The sequence below is a fragment of the Coenobita brevimanus genome, chromosome 8, assembly GCF_032717465.1.
Source record: "Coenobita brevimanus isolate Jiangsu-jjx chromosome 8, ASM3271746v2, whole genome shotgun sequence".
Classification (NCBI taxonomy): Eukaryota; Metazoa; Arthropoda; class Malacostraca; order Decapoda; family Coenobitidae; genus Coenobita; species Coenobita brevimanus.
The window spans coordinates 26224012-26243290 of record NC_136961.1 but is presented as its reverse complement, the minus strand read 5'-3'; the positions used below and the strand labels follow the sequence as shown (position 1 = coordinate 26243290).

At 39.3% G+C, this 19279-nt stretch overlaps 1 protein-coding gene across 1 annotated transcript in view; it reads left to right on the top strand.

Annotated features, from left to right (window-relative positions):
* Positions 1-17744, top strand: part of LOC145407125 (glutamate receptor ionotropic, delta-2-like) — a 101818-nt gene extending 84074 nt beyond the window's left edge. Inside the window, exons 8-9 of the mRNA XM_080278147.1 lie at positions 5606-5735; positions 17540-17744. Of these exons, the coding sequence (XP_080134273.1) occupies positions 5606-5735; positions 17540-17629 (220 nt within the window). The 3' untranslated portion in view covers positions 17630-17744. The remainder of the gene's footprint in view (positions 1-5605; positions 5736-17539) is intronic.
* Positions 17745-19279: the final 1535 nt, after the last annotated feature.

Sequence of the window (19279 nt, the reverse complement as noted above, 5' to 3'; positions counted from 1 at the left end):
TGCAATGGGCGCAGAAGCGGCAGGAATGGCGGGGCGCAAGTGCGACATGGTTTCTCTACAGCGGAGGACAAGGAACTAAATGCCGCGGCTTATCTGAGAAGGGAAGGGTTGACAATAACACTTTAGGCTACTACTGCTAACTTACAGGCTAATTTCTTTTAGGTAGAAAATCTCGGCAATAAATAAAGAAATAGGTAGTTCCAGGTGAATGTAAATGTCAGTTAGGATTCTCCCTTCCTTTCTGATATATATTTTTATTACAGACATCGATTACAAGGCATAAATCAAAGGGGAAATTACCGTGGTAATGTAGCGAATGAATGCACGTGAGGTTTTGTCAGGTGATAATTAGCCAATTTCTGGTGTATAACACTATCACTTACCTGTTTTTTTTTTTTGTATATATTATTTGGTATAAGTATAGGGCATAGGGCTTATTTCAATGGATGAAATCTGTGGAAAAATCAGGGGGAAATTTCCGTAGCGCAGCGCGGCGTGGGAGGTGAGAGGAGAGGGTAATGGAGGGCAGGTAGGGAGGGGAGTCACAAAGGGGGTAAAATTGCTAAAATGTCAACAATGGATGGGAGTACAGATGAGATTTGGAGTGCTGACTAGTGTTGGACATTGGCAGTACTGATAGATGATACAAGCCACCACTTGAGAGCCCGGGATAATTCAAAATAACACAGAATCACAAAAGTGACGCCCCGCGGTATGATCCATTGTGGCCAAGCGTCACGAAAGTGACGCCCCGCGGTTAAGGGGTTAAACAGTTATAATTCACAGTACTAAGGATTAAGTGCAACACAATGCTGGATTACTGTACGTGCTTCAAGACCATTTTCAGCATTGTCACAGCCTTAGAGGTGGGGTAATCTTCGTAACAACCACCACGGACATGTTGTAAGTACACTGTCGACTGCTAAATATTTTCCATACTCAGCTCTAAATCATCATTCTCTGTTTCCATTTCATGTAGTTCATGCTTTGTGTAACTTACTTATATGAATAAGGTCTTAAATAGGTGTTATGCATGTCCGGTGCGGAGGTATGTAGGTGGTTTTCTGAGTTAGGCTGCGGTAGAGTCCACTAGTATCTGTCCAGAAGCCTCAGGCCCAATAACCAGATGGACCCAATTTTTGGACATGCCTTTGGCTGTATTACATCAGATATTGGAGAAATTACAGTATATATATATATATATATATATATATATATCACGAATTCACGCGATCATATATATGAACAAACTCGTGACACTGAACTTTGGTGGGAAACCGCAAAATCTAGTGGAATCCAAGTATCACTCAGTCAACCGCCATGTATTCGCCCGATCGGGAGTGTTTTCAGAACAGTTTCAACTGTTTCATAAGTGATCGTCCCTGCGCGCGACATTAGCGCTTTCATCGAGTGATTTGTTATGGGCGTGTTTCGGTCACTTTCTTTCGTTAGCCGTTACCAAGAGCGTGGCCAACACTCGCCCCTCTCTCATAATTTGAAGCAGCCAGGATTAGAGCGCCATGGGACTAGGTTCGTTGGCCCAACTTGGAGCAGCGTGTGTACAGCGAGTTCCTGAATCCCCACCCAGTGTGAATTGGCGAGAGGTTCAGCGTGTGTGGCAGTGTCCTTCCTCAGCTATGATGCCCAGTCCATTAAGAGTTTAGCTTTTGAGTTATCGAGTGAGTGTGTTCTCCTTATGTTGAATTCATTTTGAAACATGTAACGTAAATTTATCTCATTGTAATCAGTAAATTTACAGTTCTCTTCTCTTGAGCTTAATGTAATTTAAACATGTTATATTTCTCCACATTAAGCTTATTTTAGAAACAGCTCCTAGTTTGCAAAAATGCTTTGCATTATTCATAACTGGTACTTAGGCCAGTCTTTTTTATTAACTTAAATCCGTTGTGCAACCAGGAGTTAATGCACCAGGAAGAACCTGTTTATCATTAATAACATTAGTTATTGATTGTCAGGGGTGGAGTCACTTCCTCCAGAGGCCAACAGTACTAACAAACAGCGCATGTGAGTAATTAGTCTCTGCTGTGTACTGTTGAGAAAGTTCATAAATTCTCGTCCTTAGAGAATCGGTGAAGTAAGCCGAATAAAGTAACAATCATTACTTGATTTTCACAAGTCAAATTTCTGTCCCTGTTCTCAAGTATTATTGAATATTATTCTTTAATATTGTATATTCTTAAAAATCCCCATGACAAATATATATATATATATATATATATATATATATATATATATATATATATATATATATATATATATATATATATATATATATATATATATATATATATATATATATATATATATATATATATATAGTATTAACTTATCTTTCCATCCAATCTATCTATCTAATATTCTATATATATATATATATATATATATATATATATATATATATATATAATATATATATATATATATATATATATATAATATATATATATATATATATATATATATATATATATATATATATATATATATATATATATATATATTGTTCATCAGACAGGGATTCCAGATATCTGAGTAGTGAGTTTCAGGTGAAAGTAAACAGATTTGTGATTACTGCTTAAGTAATAACGAAGGTAATAACATGTGCTAATTATCACTCCCAATACATCTTCTGGACGTAATGAGAAGCTGTGTATCATAAGTATGCAGCTCACCTTAGAAATTATAACCCCATATCAGACAACTGGATTATATCAGTGACAGCACACAACACAATCAGTTCAATCAGTTGTTTTTCGCAGGTGACCTGAGTTAGCGAAGTATAACGTACAGATTAAAATTTTGAGCCAGTAATACATTACCTTCTTGGATTTAGTTGATAAATGTAATTGAAACATCCTTATTATCATAACTAAATCTTGTGTCTCATGAAGTTTGCGTCATGCAAAAATTAGCATCTTACGCTTCCGAATTATAATGCCTCCACCCTCCTCCCATACTGACTCTCGCATACCTTGCATCTCCTCCCTCTCTTCACTAATGGGGGAGCCTGTGGTGCAATGGTTAGCATCTCCAGCCAACAAATGGAAGGGCCCAGCCTTCATTCTGGGGCCAGTCACACTTTTTTTTTTTTTTTTTCTGTCCTTGTCTATTCTGAACTATAACTGGGGTCTTACAGGCCGTCCTCTAGGGGAAGATTGAGACTTAGCAGAAACTGACTATTTGCCTTAATGATTCCCGTATAGTCCATGGACAGTAATCTGAGCCTTCTTCTTTCCCCATCATTGTCAATTGGACCACCCGTGCGGTGATTATAGTAACTACAGTAAGTTAACGTGGTTATTAACCAAAGGCAGCTAAGATAAGGAACTAGGCAATACTGTATTTTCAAAAAGTGGTGAGATCAAAAGCAAAGCAAATTATTGAAATGACAACCATGCGCCATATACCATACAAGAAATATTCCAACCTCCCTAGCCCATCTTCCTTGCCTACTCTTAACGAAAATTTTCACCCAAAAGCCCTCAAACAGTCTCCTTTTCAATCCTCCACCCCAATCAGTTTCTTCTTACTTCCACTTCCTATGTATACTTCTCTCCTGTCATAACTTATTGATGAAAAGAACCTCTCGATGAATTCTTAGAAAAAATATTCGGCAGTACATAATTATCAGAGGCAGAGCTAGGAGTGTAAAACACCCGCACCTACCAGTTTGCCTAAGAGCCAAGACTTAGATTTGCCCTGTAACCTATTGCTCTTAAAACTGAATTAATTCTTGCACCATTCTACGAAGTTCGCTTCTAATTGGATAAAATCGTTTCAACTGACCTCTTCTGTGACCTTGGCATCTGAATGATTCTTTTTAAAATCGAATCACTTTATCCATGCCTTATCCTGATTCCCACCTCGAATTTGGTCTATATCGAATTAAAACTGTTTATGTTGATCTTGCCATCTTACCTACTACGAAGTAGCCTATGGTCGAGATCTGATCAAAACTGTTTTAGTTATATTGTTCATATACAACCACGTGGGCTGAAATTTGACCTTGTTCTGTGACCTTAACTTCTGATCAAGTGTTCTCAAAATTTAATACATTTGTTCTTGCATCATCCTTAATATTCCCATAAAGTTTAAATAGACTTTAAAAAAATGTAATTGACCGTGCAAAGTCAGTTTTGGCTTATCCTTGTTATTTTGATGGTTTTTAACCTATCGTTAAAAATTCACCTTCACCTGCCTCTCAACACTTCCACTAAACTTGGTTCAAACCGGATGAACGTTGTTTTCAGTTTCACATGACATGCTGTGTGATGGAACTCTTACTGTCCTGCTTTCTATTTGTTCGCACATTCATCACATCTTGTGGAACCTACGGTATATATTGGTAACCTGACCACTTTTCATCACATAAATTTACATACACTGTAGATATCGAAGGAAATGGCCATCGGGGATACACTGAGGGTAAATTGCAGACTAATAGATTAAACCTACTATCCATTTCAGAGGCGGAGTTGCGCTGTTTATCGCAAATATCTCCTAAACGAATCGTTGGATCAGTATGGTATTTCAACACACTACTTTTGACATCCGGGCCTAATTTATGACCCTTAAACCATATTGCTATTTATGTTATGTGAGGAGTTTACTCATGAAAAATAACAGAAAGTCGACTAGTCATGTTGACACATTCGAAGGAAAGTGTTGCCCCCCCAACACCCTCCCAAACTATTCCTTAACTACCCCTACTTCTCCCCCTTCTCGTCCTCGTTATCCCTCCTATTCTCCCCGAGCTCCTCGCCTCCTTCATCACTCTTGTGTCCCTCCCTCATTATCCCAGCACTATATTATAATGTAAGAATGTTATGTAGTTGTAGACGTATTGATATGATTATTTGCAATGGATGCAAGTCGTCTTTCGCGTAGAAAGTACTGTACATCAGGATGATTACGTACATGTAATAGAAGCTATGCCTATATGTTTGCAGTGTTTATGGTCAACCATTGAAATTAACGAACTACAAACTGTATCACTTGTTGCCTGAACGTTCTCGGAGAATTTATTACTATTATTACAATACTGTGTATTCATCCTAAAATGTCAACATGGTCCAGTTGATATATATTGTTTTACCTGTCTCTATTTATATTATATGATGCGTAATATTCATTAATATATACATTTATTGTAAATACTATTACATACATATTATCTATGCAATTAGAATGAGAAAAGAAAACGGAAGTGCAAAGATGGGAGAGGGATGGTGTGACTGGGAGTGAAGAGGGAAACGGGGAGGGGGTGAACGCGATATTGGGGGGTAGGGAAGGAATGGTCAGAGGGTTGTTCAGGGTGTTAGTGGAGGAGCTACCCCACACAGTCGCACTCGTCCGATTTTGTATAACACCTTAGATTTGATGACTGGATTAGGCTTAATATCCTTCAGTAAACTCCTAATGTAACATATGTAGCAGTATGGTTTAAGGGTCATAAATTAGGCCCGGATGTCAAAAGTACTGTGTTGAAATATCATACTGATCCAACGATTCGCTTAGGAGATATTTGCGAAAAACAGCGCAACTCCGCCTCTGAAATGGATAGTAGTTAGCAATTCTGTTGCAGGTGCAGGGCGTTGGTGGAATTCGGGCTGTATGACAGATGGATGAGGTTCTCGCAGGCTAACACCTCGTCCTGCCTCAACACGCCCAGAACCATCACCGTCACCACCGTTCTCTCTCTCAACAACTTTTGGGTAACCAACCATCCCACTGGATTACAGAATCAGAGGATAATAGCAGTCACACTAGGACATGTATTCATTTTTCACAGCAGGCTCCCCCCACCTACTCTGTTTGCGAACTTAAATGCCATATTGTATTTCAGCATTCTCATGGCCGCTTTTGTTAGCCTTAAAAATTTGTGTGTTTTTATCTCTTATATATTTTTGCGTGTGTTTTTGTTATCTTTTTATACAGACATTCGTTATCATTGTTACATTCAGGTAACTGCTTTTGTTATCTTTCATGCGTTGTTGTGGCAACTTTAACTGTTTATACATTATTGTGGCCTCTTTTGTTATTTAATTATTCATCTTTGCTCTCTTATTACCATTTATTCATTCTCGTGTACGCTTTTGTTCTTATATAATTTTTCGTGGCCGCTTATCTTTTATATATACTTTTATCCCCTCTTGTCTTTTATACATTCTTGTCTGTGCGTTGTGTTTCTTTTATAAAGCTGACATAATTTACATCAGTAACATAATATTATTCAGTCAAAAGCAAAGAAGATTTTTCAGGGAACAGAACAGGATTGGGAACAAAGAGGAATACTTGGCTGCCAAGCACTGAGCTAGAAAGGAGGCATACAGGGCAAAATCGGAGTCTCAAAGACTTGCTGGATAACCTATAATGCATTGAAAGGAAGAACGTGGTATGTAATGTGGCAAATTTGGGGAAGAGGGAAAAAAGGGATACAAATGAGCAGAGTGAGAAGAATGATGAAGGAAAGGGAGTGGTGGACACGACGAGAATAAAGACATCTAGAGAGTGCATTATAGTCCGTTGCTGAATGAGGAGTTTGACTGGAACAGAGAGGGTTTGGAGTCAGCAGATCCAGTGTTTGACTGATGCTGGTACTGTGAGCAGGGCAATAGGCAGGGTGCAGTAGGGGAAAGTGACAGGTGTTTCTGTGTTGAATACTGAAATGCTGAAGGCCTCAGGAGATACAAGAGTGGGCTTAGTTACTAAGTTAATAAATACGATTAGATGTGAGTGTGTTGTCTCAGATGACCGGCTGAAGTGTTTGATTGTAAATGTGTACAAGGGGAAGTTGATTCCTTGGAAAGAGAAGTTATAAAGACAAAACTTTTGGGCCGGATAATGAAGGTAACGGAGAGAGTCTTAAAAGATATGATTGGGGAAAGAGTGAATAATGATGAGATGCAGTTCGCGTTTATGCCAGGCAAAGAGACCACTGATGCCTTATTCACTGTTCGACAGCTGCAGGGAAAAAACATAGGAAATGAAAGGGAGCTGCACTTTGTTTTTGTTTATTTGGGCAATGAGAAAGCTTGGGATCGAGGAGTGGCTAGTTAGAGTGTTATGTCTCTGTATGTGGGTGCTCGCACCCAGATGACAGTGAACAGAGATTTGAATGATGAGTTTTCCGTGAATGTTGACGAGCATCAGGGGTCAGTCTTGAGCTCCTCATTGTTTGTCATGGTGCTTTAAGCTCTCTCACAAGACGTCAGAAATGTAAGCTCATGGGAGATTTTGTATGCTGATGACTAGATGCTGATTGCAGAGAATGAAAGGGACGCAAAGGAAAGGTTTAGGAAATGGAAAAACGGAATGGGGCACAGGGGTTTGAGAGTAAATGCAGAAAAACAAAAATGATGATATCTAGGGCTGGTGGCAGTACTGTCAAAGCAGAGCGTGAGTGGTCATGTGCGGTTTGCCACAAGGGTGTCTGAAGTAACTCCATATTGAGCAGAATTTGTGATAAGTGGGTGCATAAGAGGTGTAATGGTATTAGAAGTAAATAGAGATAATGCTGATTTCGTGTGTGTGCAGTGTCGGGGAGAGCGTGTAAAGAATGTTAGGCGTAAATGGATTGATCATCCTGGTGAGTCCCTTGAGTGTGTGGAAGAGTTTTGTTATATGGGGGACAGGTTATGTGCTGGAGGGGTACTGGACAAGGACTGGTTGCAGGAAGTTCAGAGAGATGTTGCCTCTCCTGACACTGAGAGGGCTCTCCCTCCGTGCTAAGGGATATTTGTATGCAGCATGTGTTAGGAGTGTAATGTTGTATGGCAGTGAGATCTGGGTAATAAATGAAGAGGATAATCGTAGACTCAAACATACGGAAATGACTATGATTAATTGGATGTGTAATGCTTCCTTGAATGCAGGGCTTGGGCGGGGGCTAGGTTTACGACTGGCGAGTAGAGTGAAAGGCTAGGACTAGAATGTATTGGTTTTGTGATGAGGAGGAGTAGACTGAGATTGGCCTGGGGATGTAGAGAGGATGAAGAATGACTGTTGGGTGCGAAAAGTGAGAAGTCTTAACGGTGGGGGTAGGGTTGTGTGAGGCAGTATCATATGCAAACCAGAAAAGTGCACAGCAAGCACATACCTCCGCCAATGCCATTGCCATTAAAAGGTTCCGGATCCGAATCCATGGATACAGGATCCGGATCTGAATCCGCCTGAAAATTCGATAAATTTTGTTCTTGGACAATGGCCTACCTTCTCTCAAAATTTTATTGAAATTCACTGAGAAATTTTGAAGATATTGTGGTGGATACTCTGGCTCTGGATTCGTAGCTGGCCCAAAATTTTATCGTTTAATCCTTGGGCTATGGCCCATCCTTCCACAAAATTTCATCAAAATCTGTTTATAACGTTTTGAATAATCGCGGATCCAGATTCGTGTGGTTATGATCCGGACCCTGATCTGCCTCAAAATTTAATCAATTCTTTCTTTGTCCATGGCGCACCTTTTCACAGAATTTCATTGAGAACTTTCTGAGATATTGTGCGGGACACTCCTGATAAGGCCCAAAATTTAATAATTTCTTCCTTGGGCCATGGCCCTCCCTTCCACAAAATGTCAGCAAAATCTGTTTATAACTTTTTGTCTGCTAATAGACAAACAAACAACAACCAATGGGGGGTAAAGCATAACCTTCTGTGCGGAGGTAACAACAGTGCAGGAAGTTTCGGAATGCTGCCCTCTCTCATTAGGGTCGTTCCAACATCCACTTCCCTACCTGGTCTCTCTTTTATAACCCCATCCATATACAGATTGAACAACCATGAGGACATGACACATCCATGTTTAGTGCACCATTCAGATAGAAAAATTTGCTCAGTTTACTATCCATTTGCACTGCAGCCTTAGCACTCCTCACGGCATTCAACAGCTTTCCATTTATTCCAAACATTCTTCATATTTTCTAAAGCCTCTTCCCTTCCTAATTCCTCCCTGTTCTTTATCAACTGATTCTTCGTTTATCTCCCTAACTGTCAATAAGTAACCAACTATCTACTTTCCCTACTGCACAAAGACAAAAGCCCCTATCGTTACCACATACTTCATTTTCCCTTTTTCCTTTGTACAGGGGAATAATTGTACCTGACTTCTAATCCTCCGGAACTCTACCTTCCTCCCCAGGCCAGTCTGCACATCTTCCATATCCATTCTACTACTACCTCTCCCCCATGCTTCAGCATTTCACCACACACTCCATCAATTCTTGGGACTTTTTGCATTTTGAATTTTTTCATTGCTTCCACTCTTTCCTCATACTGATTTCTTCCTCCCATCTCACCTCCTTCCTTCTCCCAGTCATATCTCAGCCACTTATACTTGCATTACTTTCATTCTCTGTGTTTAACAGTCCCTTAAAATGTCTTCTCAACCAGCTCACATATTCTACCCTACGTTGATGCAGTTGGTTTCTTAAGGATGGCATATTGATTGTTTCCTCAATGTTTCCTTGTCATTACCGTTATTTTCAGTTCATATGTTCAGATGATATAAGATATTTAGCCTCAGAACATCAGAAGTTATATTAATGAACGTAAGATATCATCAGACCCTATTTCTGTGGTACTTTTTTTTTTTTTATCTATTGCACAATCTCCCACAAAAAGTAGGGCTACCGGCCCCCTGGAGCCAAAGTTTCTGTAATGGCAGGTTTGATAGGGTTCGTATTTTTGACAGTGGTCTGCAATTTTCTCTCTGTTTTTGTAGACCTCATAATAACTATATATGCAGCATACTACTTACTCTCATATCATACAACGAAGTAAAGTAATTTTTTATTCCGTATGTAAAGCCACTACCGTTACTTGTAGGCCATGTGATTTAGACACTTTAACCCGCCCCGTCCCGTCGATGTATGGGTACGTTGCAACGATTTGCATTTGCCAGTCCCGGCGACGTACCGGTACGTCGTGCAATTGCAAGGTCCCTAATTTGCAAAATTTTCAATTTTCGCGCGTGATTTTTCTTATGTATACACGGGACACCTTCCTGTATTCCTCTACAAGATGCCAAGCAAGGACAATGCCTTACACCGCATAACCTCCCCCCTCCCCCCCTCACGCCATTGTCTCGGCAATTCACCTGTTACCAGTGACCTGGCCAGTAAAGATATTCAGGGCCAGAGTGATTCCCCAATCGATGACAATGTGAAGGACAATGTTTACATAGCATTAGAAGAAGAAACAGTCAGAAATAATAATCAGGTAATGTGGCAAAAAAAGGTCAGGTATTGTGATTAGTTAGTGAGTGAAACAATGCTTATAATGCCTTTATTACTGCTTAAAAAACCAATATACTCTCATACTACATATAAATTCGTACCAAGTAAATAAATAAATACCGTTTATGAGTGGATAAAATAGTTACCCTCCCATAGAACTCGTTTTCTTTGGTGCCAGCATTTTAGAAAACCCAGTCAGGTAAGGAGGAACTCCTACATGGAATGAGTATTTTAAACCTCAGGTGAGCGATTTCTCTATGAATTTTCGATGTTTCTCACCAAAAGCGAAGGTTTTAGCCAAAAAAAATTTTTTCCGAAAATACCTCGGGATTGGGGGATGTCAGAGGTGCGGAAAACCTCGGGACGTGACGGGTTAATGTTTGCTGGGATGCCAAGTAACAGTATAACGTCCCCATGTCATAGGACTTTGTAGTTACTTGTAGAGAAGTTATATATATTAGACTTGTGGACGAGCGGTTGTTATACTTGAGTAGCTTTGTAAGTAGATAATCTTCTTTCCCATTTGTCATTCAATGACAAGGAGAGGTAAAGAATAGTATGGGACTATTTTTATTTGTCTTGGAAATATTAACAAGTCTCTCACACAGAGCAAAGTATAAAGCAGAGTCCCGCTAGCTATCTCCCTATCTCTCTCTCTCTCTCTCTCTCTCTTCCAAGTCGCTAAGCCTTTCTTCCCACTCCCTGCCGCTTCTATGGCCTTTCTCCTTCTGAGCTCTCTTTCCTAAATTCTGGTGAAACAGGAGTCGTGTCACGTGTGTTCACTGTGGTTGGAAAGTTCTAGAAGCCTGTGTGTATGTGTGTATGTGTGTGTATGGTCAACAAGGCTTTGTTCACCTGGTGTATTGCTGACAACTAACTGCATCATCTCCTGACTGGCTACTTCCTAGTCTGTCGTCAGCTTTTCCTCAGTGTAACTTGCAAGATCATTTCCCATTCCCAGGCTCGCATAGAGCTGTTTATCTGTCTATTTATCTATCTATTTATCTATTTGTCTATTATGATTTGTAATTATAATATGGACTCATAACATATGCTCGGGCGCTCAGCTGAAGGTCCTCCGACAGCAATTATCATTGACATATGCTAATCTATTAGTACATAATATTGATTATAATATTGTATACATATAATATTTATAGTAAATAGTGATTATTCATTAATATTACATTTTAAACAAGTTGTATACATATTTGAATAAATGTGTTGTATGACACTTTGTAAGACGTGCATGTACAACAGACGTATGCATATAATTGTGCAATGGCAATACTGCTAGGTTATATATTACATATTGAGTTATCCCTTTAGTAAGTCTAATATTTCACCTAACTTGTATGATGATACTGGTAATACAGAATTGTGGTATAGTTGTATGACTTATAACATTGTAGTAGCATTGTGGTAATACATAATTGTAACATTTTATGAATTGTTACAAAATATTGTGGTAATGCATAATTGTGTTGGCCTTATAATTGTAGTTACATTTTCTTAATGCAACTGTCACATAAGTGTCTTGGCCTTATAATTGTACTTAAAGTTACATAAAAGTTACATCTTGTTAATGCAACTGTTACATAAATGGTACATATTGTTTGTAGTTACATAATTGTAGCAAGTGTAACATAATGCAATCGTTTGTCGTTACATAATTGTTACATATCGTTTGTAGTTACATAATTGTAGCAAGTGTAACATAATGCAATCGTTTGTCGTTAGATAATTGTAATAATTGCAGCCCTGACATATGAATCCGGTCATGCTGCGGTCGATGATAGTGATGATGTGCCATGCCACTTGCTTGTGGAGACAACAATTTGCTTTTTTGTTTGTAGTTTATGTGGTATTTTGGCATATGTAGTAACACTTACAGTTATTTTCCTTGTAACTAAATTTATCTGTTTCCACTAGGTAGTTTCAATTAATAAATGTTTAATACAGTTCTTTTAATCGCTCACTGAGTAACTGTGATGGTATATTTTCTTTATTACTTTGTAGATGTAATAATGTATAGCTGTATGTATGAAACACGTATTTTATGTAGGTATAAATGGTAACACTCGTTGGTAGTAAATAAATGCTATAATAAATGAATGAATATATACGGTGTAGAATATTTATTGTTGGTGCAAGTATTTAATGATTGAATTATGAAGATAACTGAAGTACGTATATGTATTTAAGTTGTAACTATACAGCACGTTTTATATGTTTGTGCAGAAGCTTATTGTCTATCACTGTGTATTGTATAAATGAAGTAACTATGTAACTCACTAATTTTTACCGAGGTGGAAATGGTGTGAGTGGTGGTGCAGGTGGTGTGTTGACCGACGTGGCGTATTTTCAGCAAGCACGCATGATGACGTCGACTTTCCACACTGGTAGCTATGGTGAGTGAATGAGTAACGATGAGTAACTTGAGTGAAGACGAGTGAGTAAGATGAGTTGTGAATATGGACTTGGTATTTGCTTCGTCGTCTTGACCTCTTCACTCCTGCGTCAGCAGTGGAGGTTGGGTGGATGTAGCAGAGAGAGGAGGGTGAGGTCTGGTGGTTATGAGTTGTGAGTCGTGTCTCATTCTTCCGTTTGTTTGTTTTGTTGTTCTTCCTCGAGGTATTCGTGGTCCTTTTTTTCTTGTGATTTACTCGTTTTAGGATGAAGACTGCCGCTACTTGTAGGTGCGTGTAGAAGATTATACAGACGACTCGTAGAGTTGTTACTTGTAGTTGATTGTAGATGGTTGAAGTATAGTTCGTCCACTGTAGAACTGAAGTTAATCTTGTAGAGTGTTGCCTGCTTTTGTAGAAATTCACTGTTGATTCGAAGACGAGGTGCGTTCTTTTCGCTGCTACCAAATGTCATAAAATGACTTTGTAGTTACTTGTAGAGAAGTTATATATATTAGACTTGTGGACAAGCAGTTGTTATACTTGAGTAGCTTTGTAAGTAGATAATCTTCTTTCCCATTTGTCATTCAATGACAAGGAGAGGTAAAGAATAGTATGGGACTATTTTTATTTGTCTTGGAAATATTAACAAGTCTCTCACACAGATCGAAGTATAAGGTAGAGTCCCGCTAGCTATCTCCCTATCTCTCTCTCTCTCTCTCTCTCTCTCTCTTCCAAGTCGCTAAGCCTTTCTTCCCACTCCCTGCCGCTTCTATGGCCTCTCTCCTTCTGAGCTCTCTTTCCTAAATTCTGGTGAAACAGGAGTCGTGTCACTTGTGTTCACTGTGGTTGGAAAGTTCTAGAAGCCTGTGTGTGAGTATGTGTGTGTATGGTCAACAAGGCTTTGTTCACCTGGTGTATTGCTGACAACTAACTGCATCATCTCCTGACTGGCTACTTCCTAGTCTGTCGTCAGCTTTTCCTCAGTGTAACTTGCAAGATCATTTCCCATTCCCAGGCTCGCATACAGCTGCTTATCTGTCTATTTATCTATCTATTTATCTATTTGTCTATTATGATTTGTAATTATAATATGGACTCATAACACCCATGGTTCCATGAACCGAGCTAACTGTCGAACTGCTTGGAACACAGAATATGACAGATGAATATTATCTAATGTCGCATTCATCTGCAAGTGCTCAAGGGTGTATTAAAATGCCATGGCAGATAACAGTGCTCCATAAATGTGAAAAAATTCTCTTCATCGGAGGTAATATTTGCTGCTTCTTCTGGATTTTAATGAGCTGAATTCAAGCATGACAACAGCTGATTGGCTACTTTTTCTAAGATATTCAGTCTTTTATATTTCACATTTATGTCCATAATGCCGACAGTACAGTGTTAAACATAAATTTCAAACCAGTGTATTTCCAACTGTTAGTGATATGTTTACATGAATATATTTGATGTGCCATGTATATTAAACAGTTATTATGTATCAGTAAACAGTTCAGTAACTACTCAGCTTTTGCAATGCACTTATGGGCTTGTCTTTTGTATATATTAATATGGAGCATCCCTGATCACTGGTCACTGCCCAACAATAGTCCACAAGAATTGGTGGGCATCATTTGCCTTGATGCATATCTCCATTGCAACAATGCCCCAGTGAAATCGCTCGCCATTGTTGTTGCTCAGTACTCCACAGTTTTATGGAAAGAAATCAAGAAGGGAGTGCAAAAAATGTATCTTAACTGACAAGTTGCAGACAAGCTCACTGCACTGTATGTCATAAGGAGGTTTTCCAACAACTCCCTGTAGCTGTCTTCCTTGTTGTTTCCAAGGCGCCTTCTTGTTACCAGTTTGAAGACTTGTCAAGCATCCTTTTCTTTGACACATAGTGCATTGTCAAAAGCATCATCTCGGAGTTCACGAATCTGAGGACCAACAAAAACACCTTCATTTATTTTTGTTTGACTTAACCTGGGGAATTTCATGCAAAGGTACCTGAAGGCCACTTGGGTTTTGTCCATTGCTTTTATAAAGTTCTTCAGGTGCAAGGGTGGTAACAAGATCCTACTTGATTCCATACGTGGTGAATAGAAAACTTTTTCCTCCCTGCCTCCAATGAGTGTTGAAGCAGCCATCTCTCTTGATGTTGCGAGACTCTCTTGTACAACTATCCCATTTACAAAGAAAACAGTAATAATTTATATATCCACTCTGCAAATCGGGCAAAATGACAATAACCTTTACGTTACTGCAGAGCTGCCACTGATGTAGATCGTAGATAATGCACCTCATAAGTTGTTAAATGTTGTCATAAGTTTCCAACTGCATGACCTACTGGAGTGGATGGCAAAACATTGTCAATCTGTATCAAAATAGCTTTAAGGCTCATCTTATATGAGACTGTGAAAAGCCTCTGCTCAAGTGGATTATGAAATATGCTGAGTTGTGCCATCAGACCATGGATGTTGTTACAGGCTACAAGATCACCTTCCATGAAGAACTGGACACGATTCCTTTGGTGACCACAGAACAAGAAAACCCTAGCATCATCTGCCAGGAAATTCCATTGTGTAGTCTTGGGCCCAACAACTCTGCCTTGCTCTTGGACAATTTTAGATTTCTCAGTCCTCACAAGATCATTCAGTTCACCTCATGTTATGAGATGTGTTCAGTGGAAGCTGATGGGGCAAAAACTGGGTCAAGTGACCTTGATGATTCGGAACTAGATGTTTCACAGTTCCCCTTTTCCTGGTCTGATTCAATTGAGAAGGATTCTGATGCTTCGGGAACAGGCAAACCATCCCCGTGGGGTACTGGGCGAATAACTGGTGGAATGTTTGCAAATTGTACAGTCCGTTTCCTCTTCTTTCACAAAGCTTTTCTGACTGGGGCACCACATACAAGTATTTTGCTATAATTATCTGTTGGTATTCTCCAAGTCATTGGTACAGCAAACAACAAGGATTTCCTTTTCTTGATATACCACTGGGGGAGATTTGTTGTACAAATGTTGCGGCATATATATGGAGTCCAGCACTTGTTTGGATCTTCTATATTGCAGGCAAAATATAGGTTGTAAACCTTTTTAACCACAGTGGTAATACTGTGCTTTTGTGACGCAAATGTCTCTTCATCACAAATATAACAGACAATATCTGCTCTGTTCAAACAAGTAAAAGGCATCACTGTACGCTTTGGCTAGGAAGAAATATGTCCGTCAGCAAAATCAAACAGTAATATACAAATGAGACTGACACCATATGATTTGCATGGTTTATACAGTATATGGCAAAATATTCAGTGATGTAACCTGACTAATGATTGCATTACCAGTGACGTCTGAGAATGATATAGTGCAGTGCATGACACCACCAATTTCAGATTGCATCATGCATTATCTTGGCAAAACAACTAAAACTGTCCAAACTCAGTAAAATACTTATTTACTCATTCAGTCAAATATCTGTTCGTGTTTTGATCATTTCTGATTAGAAATAAGAACCAAGTTCAATTATTACTAAATCAACCGACGCAATTCAAAAGTGAATGGTCGTAGATACTGAACAAATGGAATATCTTAAAAATAAGCCAATTAGACATTTTTTTAGCAAAATTTTCGTTCTCAGTTATTTAAAGTGAGTGAAGTTTGATTATTTTTGTCTTGGAAGCATATTGCTGTAGACCATGACAACATAACAATGACATATATTGTATAACAGTATAACAGTATTATTATAACAATATTATTTCCATATTAAGTGACATAGTCTATTAGAGGTTTGTCTGAGGCATGAATCGGAACAGTGTAAATATCACCCATGGGTTTTACAGTCCCCATAAAGACATCACAAAAAACATGAGGCATTGTCATAGCCTTTCACGAAATTGGCTTACACCTACTGATATCTTTCGCTGTCTTATTGCATTACTCAACTAAAGATGGACACTATGACACACAGTAGTTAAAGCATGTATCTATATACTAGGATTGGCAGGCCTACCAACATAATCTCGGGGCATACAATTACTGTTCGGAAGGCTGTATAATTGTGTCACATTGTCTCTATGAGAAAAGTGGCCAATATTATTATGTGAGGTTTTACACCTATCCCATTCTGGTTTACTTTTATTCTTTTTTGTTTTCTTCTTTCCTCAGTGACCAACTTTGGATTATGTTAGAATTTTTCAGCTTCAAATACATGGACTGCGATGCATGCATGCGTGTACAGTAATGTCCTTTGTCAGAGAAGTCGGCTGGGCATGAAGCATTAGTGTGTAAGAAGTGGGAAGAATGGCTGTAGGTAAAACTGGGTTATGTCAGCGTGTGTGCTACCTCCAGGGTTGTTCAGTCTGTTCTTGGGTTTATCCCAAAGACTTCGGAAGGTTTCCCAGTGGCGAAAAAGATCCCTTGGAGTTTGCCAGAATAAAAAGGGATAATTTCTTAACCCTCACATCTCGGGCTTTTACATCTGCGAGTAAAATCGTCGGCATCAACCAGAATAAAATACAAGTCATTCCCTGAGGTTTAAGGCTTAAGGCTGAGAAATGTTGAGAAATGATAAAGGAGGTAAAAAACTGGAGATGAGCGAGATATGGAAGTAAATTATCCACGATGCCAAGAGAAGAAACCGTAGAGTTTATCCGGAAGATCGTAACTGCTGAGAAAGTTGAGTAACTGTCGCTGAAATGAATAAAATTTATTTGGAAGGCAGAAAGGAAGGAAGGTTTCAAAGAAGCCATGAGATGTGAAAAGGAGATATGGATATATATAATGATGGAATCAGAGAGAGAGAGAGAGAGAGAGAGAGATGTTGCAGAGTATTAATACTTGTTTTTTTTTTTTTTTTTTTTTTTTTTCAGGGAATGTTCGTGGTGTTTGGCTTGGGATGTGTGATAGGCGTCCTCGTATTTGTGTTGGAGAACACTGTGACTTACGTTTTTTCCAAATGATATACCGGTAACAATGAATTAATGAATCTGGCACTGGATGGAATGATGCAAACCTATATTTCTTATTTCGGTAGCTCTTGTACAGAGTCTGTAATAAAGAAAAAAAATAGCTCAAGGTAGTTTCCATATCCTCTTATATACTGTAGCCATTAGCCGTGTGTGTGTGTGTGTGTGTGTGTGTGTGTGTGTGTGTGTTTTGGGAAGCCGAAACTACACATTGAAATTGCACCAAAATTGGCAAAAAAATCGCAAAAAAAAATCGCCAATGTGAAAAAACTTGGTCCCATCACGATTGAAAAACTTTTACTATATTTAATGAGCGATCACATTTTGACCCAAAAACGCTGCTCCCGAAGGCCGGCATAGGATATCCGTAGAATTTTTTATCCAGATGTAGAACTAAAATAAACTGCAGCAGGAGCCATGTGTCTGTGTGTGTACTTTGGACTTGCGTTCGGACAACTTGGGTTCCATTCCCGAAGCTGCAAATAACACGATCAATTGGTTGGCTGCAAAAAATCCAAGTGACAACGTTACACTAGAACAGCACATAAATGCGAAAGCCCTCCCCAGGAGCATGTGCGAGGGGCCTGAAGGGCCCACGAGCACTTGTTATCAACTATATTAATGGTTGTGTCACACGGTCACCTGGCATTAGTCTGGGTAAAGTTGCTGAGGGAAACTGCTACTTTTGTGAAAGGGATATCTGATGGGAAGAAGTTCATTTTCCATGTGCGGGTGAACTTTATCCACAGGTTTTCTTATCCCTTCAAAACCAGGGCTTGCTGCATCCGAGACTTAGCAGGGAAGGTATTTTCAGTAAATATCGCCCTTACTTTAATGAATGAAAATTGTGATTCCACTCTTTGTGCACAGTGCCACCACGTATAGGCTTCTCATCAGCGTCTGGTAATGGGAAATGCAAAACTAATGTTGCACATGACGAGAAATGCTCCTTGCATGGATCGTTTATATTATGGTTACTGCCCGCCACACCCAGGTACTGCTCACTGCCCCTTGGGTCCCCTCCCACACTTCCCTGTTTCTTGCCTATCTACTGGTTTAGTTGGTGGATAAGAGATCCACTTCAATATGCTAACAGGAAAATGGATAATATTGAGTTCTCTTAACACACAACACTAACAAGAAAGCCAAATTCAGGATCGGCTCATTTCGAGATAAAATGGACACAGGCTTTTAAGAGTGGCAGAAGAATAAATTCTTCACTGAGGAAGACAGTTCCAGGGTTGACTCATATCGCACACATGGATAACTGAGTAACGGTTAATTCTTGCTTTAGAGAAATGGACAGAAAAGGTGTGAGTGAGGGGTTAGATGAGTGCTCCGAACTCGCCAAAAGGGAGGAGTGATACAAGCAGACAGTTTTAGAAAGGCGATGTACAGGGAACAACTCTCCAGCAGAACCTTATTAGAGCAGCATGCCTGAGGTTCCCTTTAAAACTTAGGAAGATGAGTGACTTTTGAAATGAAGAGATTCGGAAATGGACTAGTGCCCTCGTTCTAACTTACGTTACAATCACGAGTTACCTAAGAGCCATACTTCATAGTTGCATCCTACCTCAGAGCACTTACGGCAATGGCGCAGCCAGAGGGGGGGGGGACAATTGTAATCCCTCCCCCCCTCTGCCT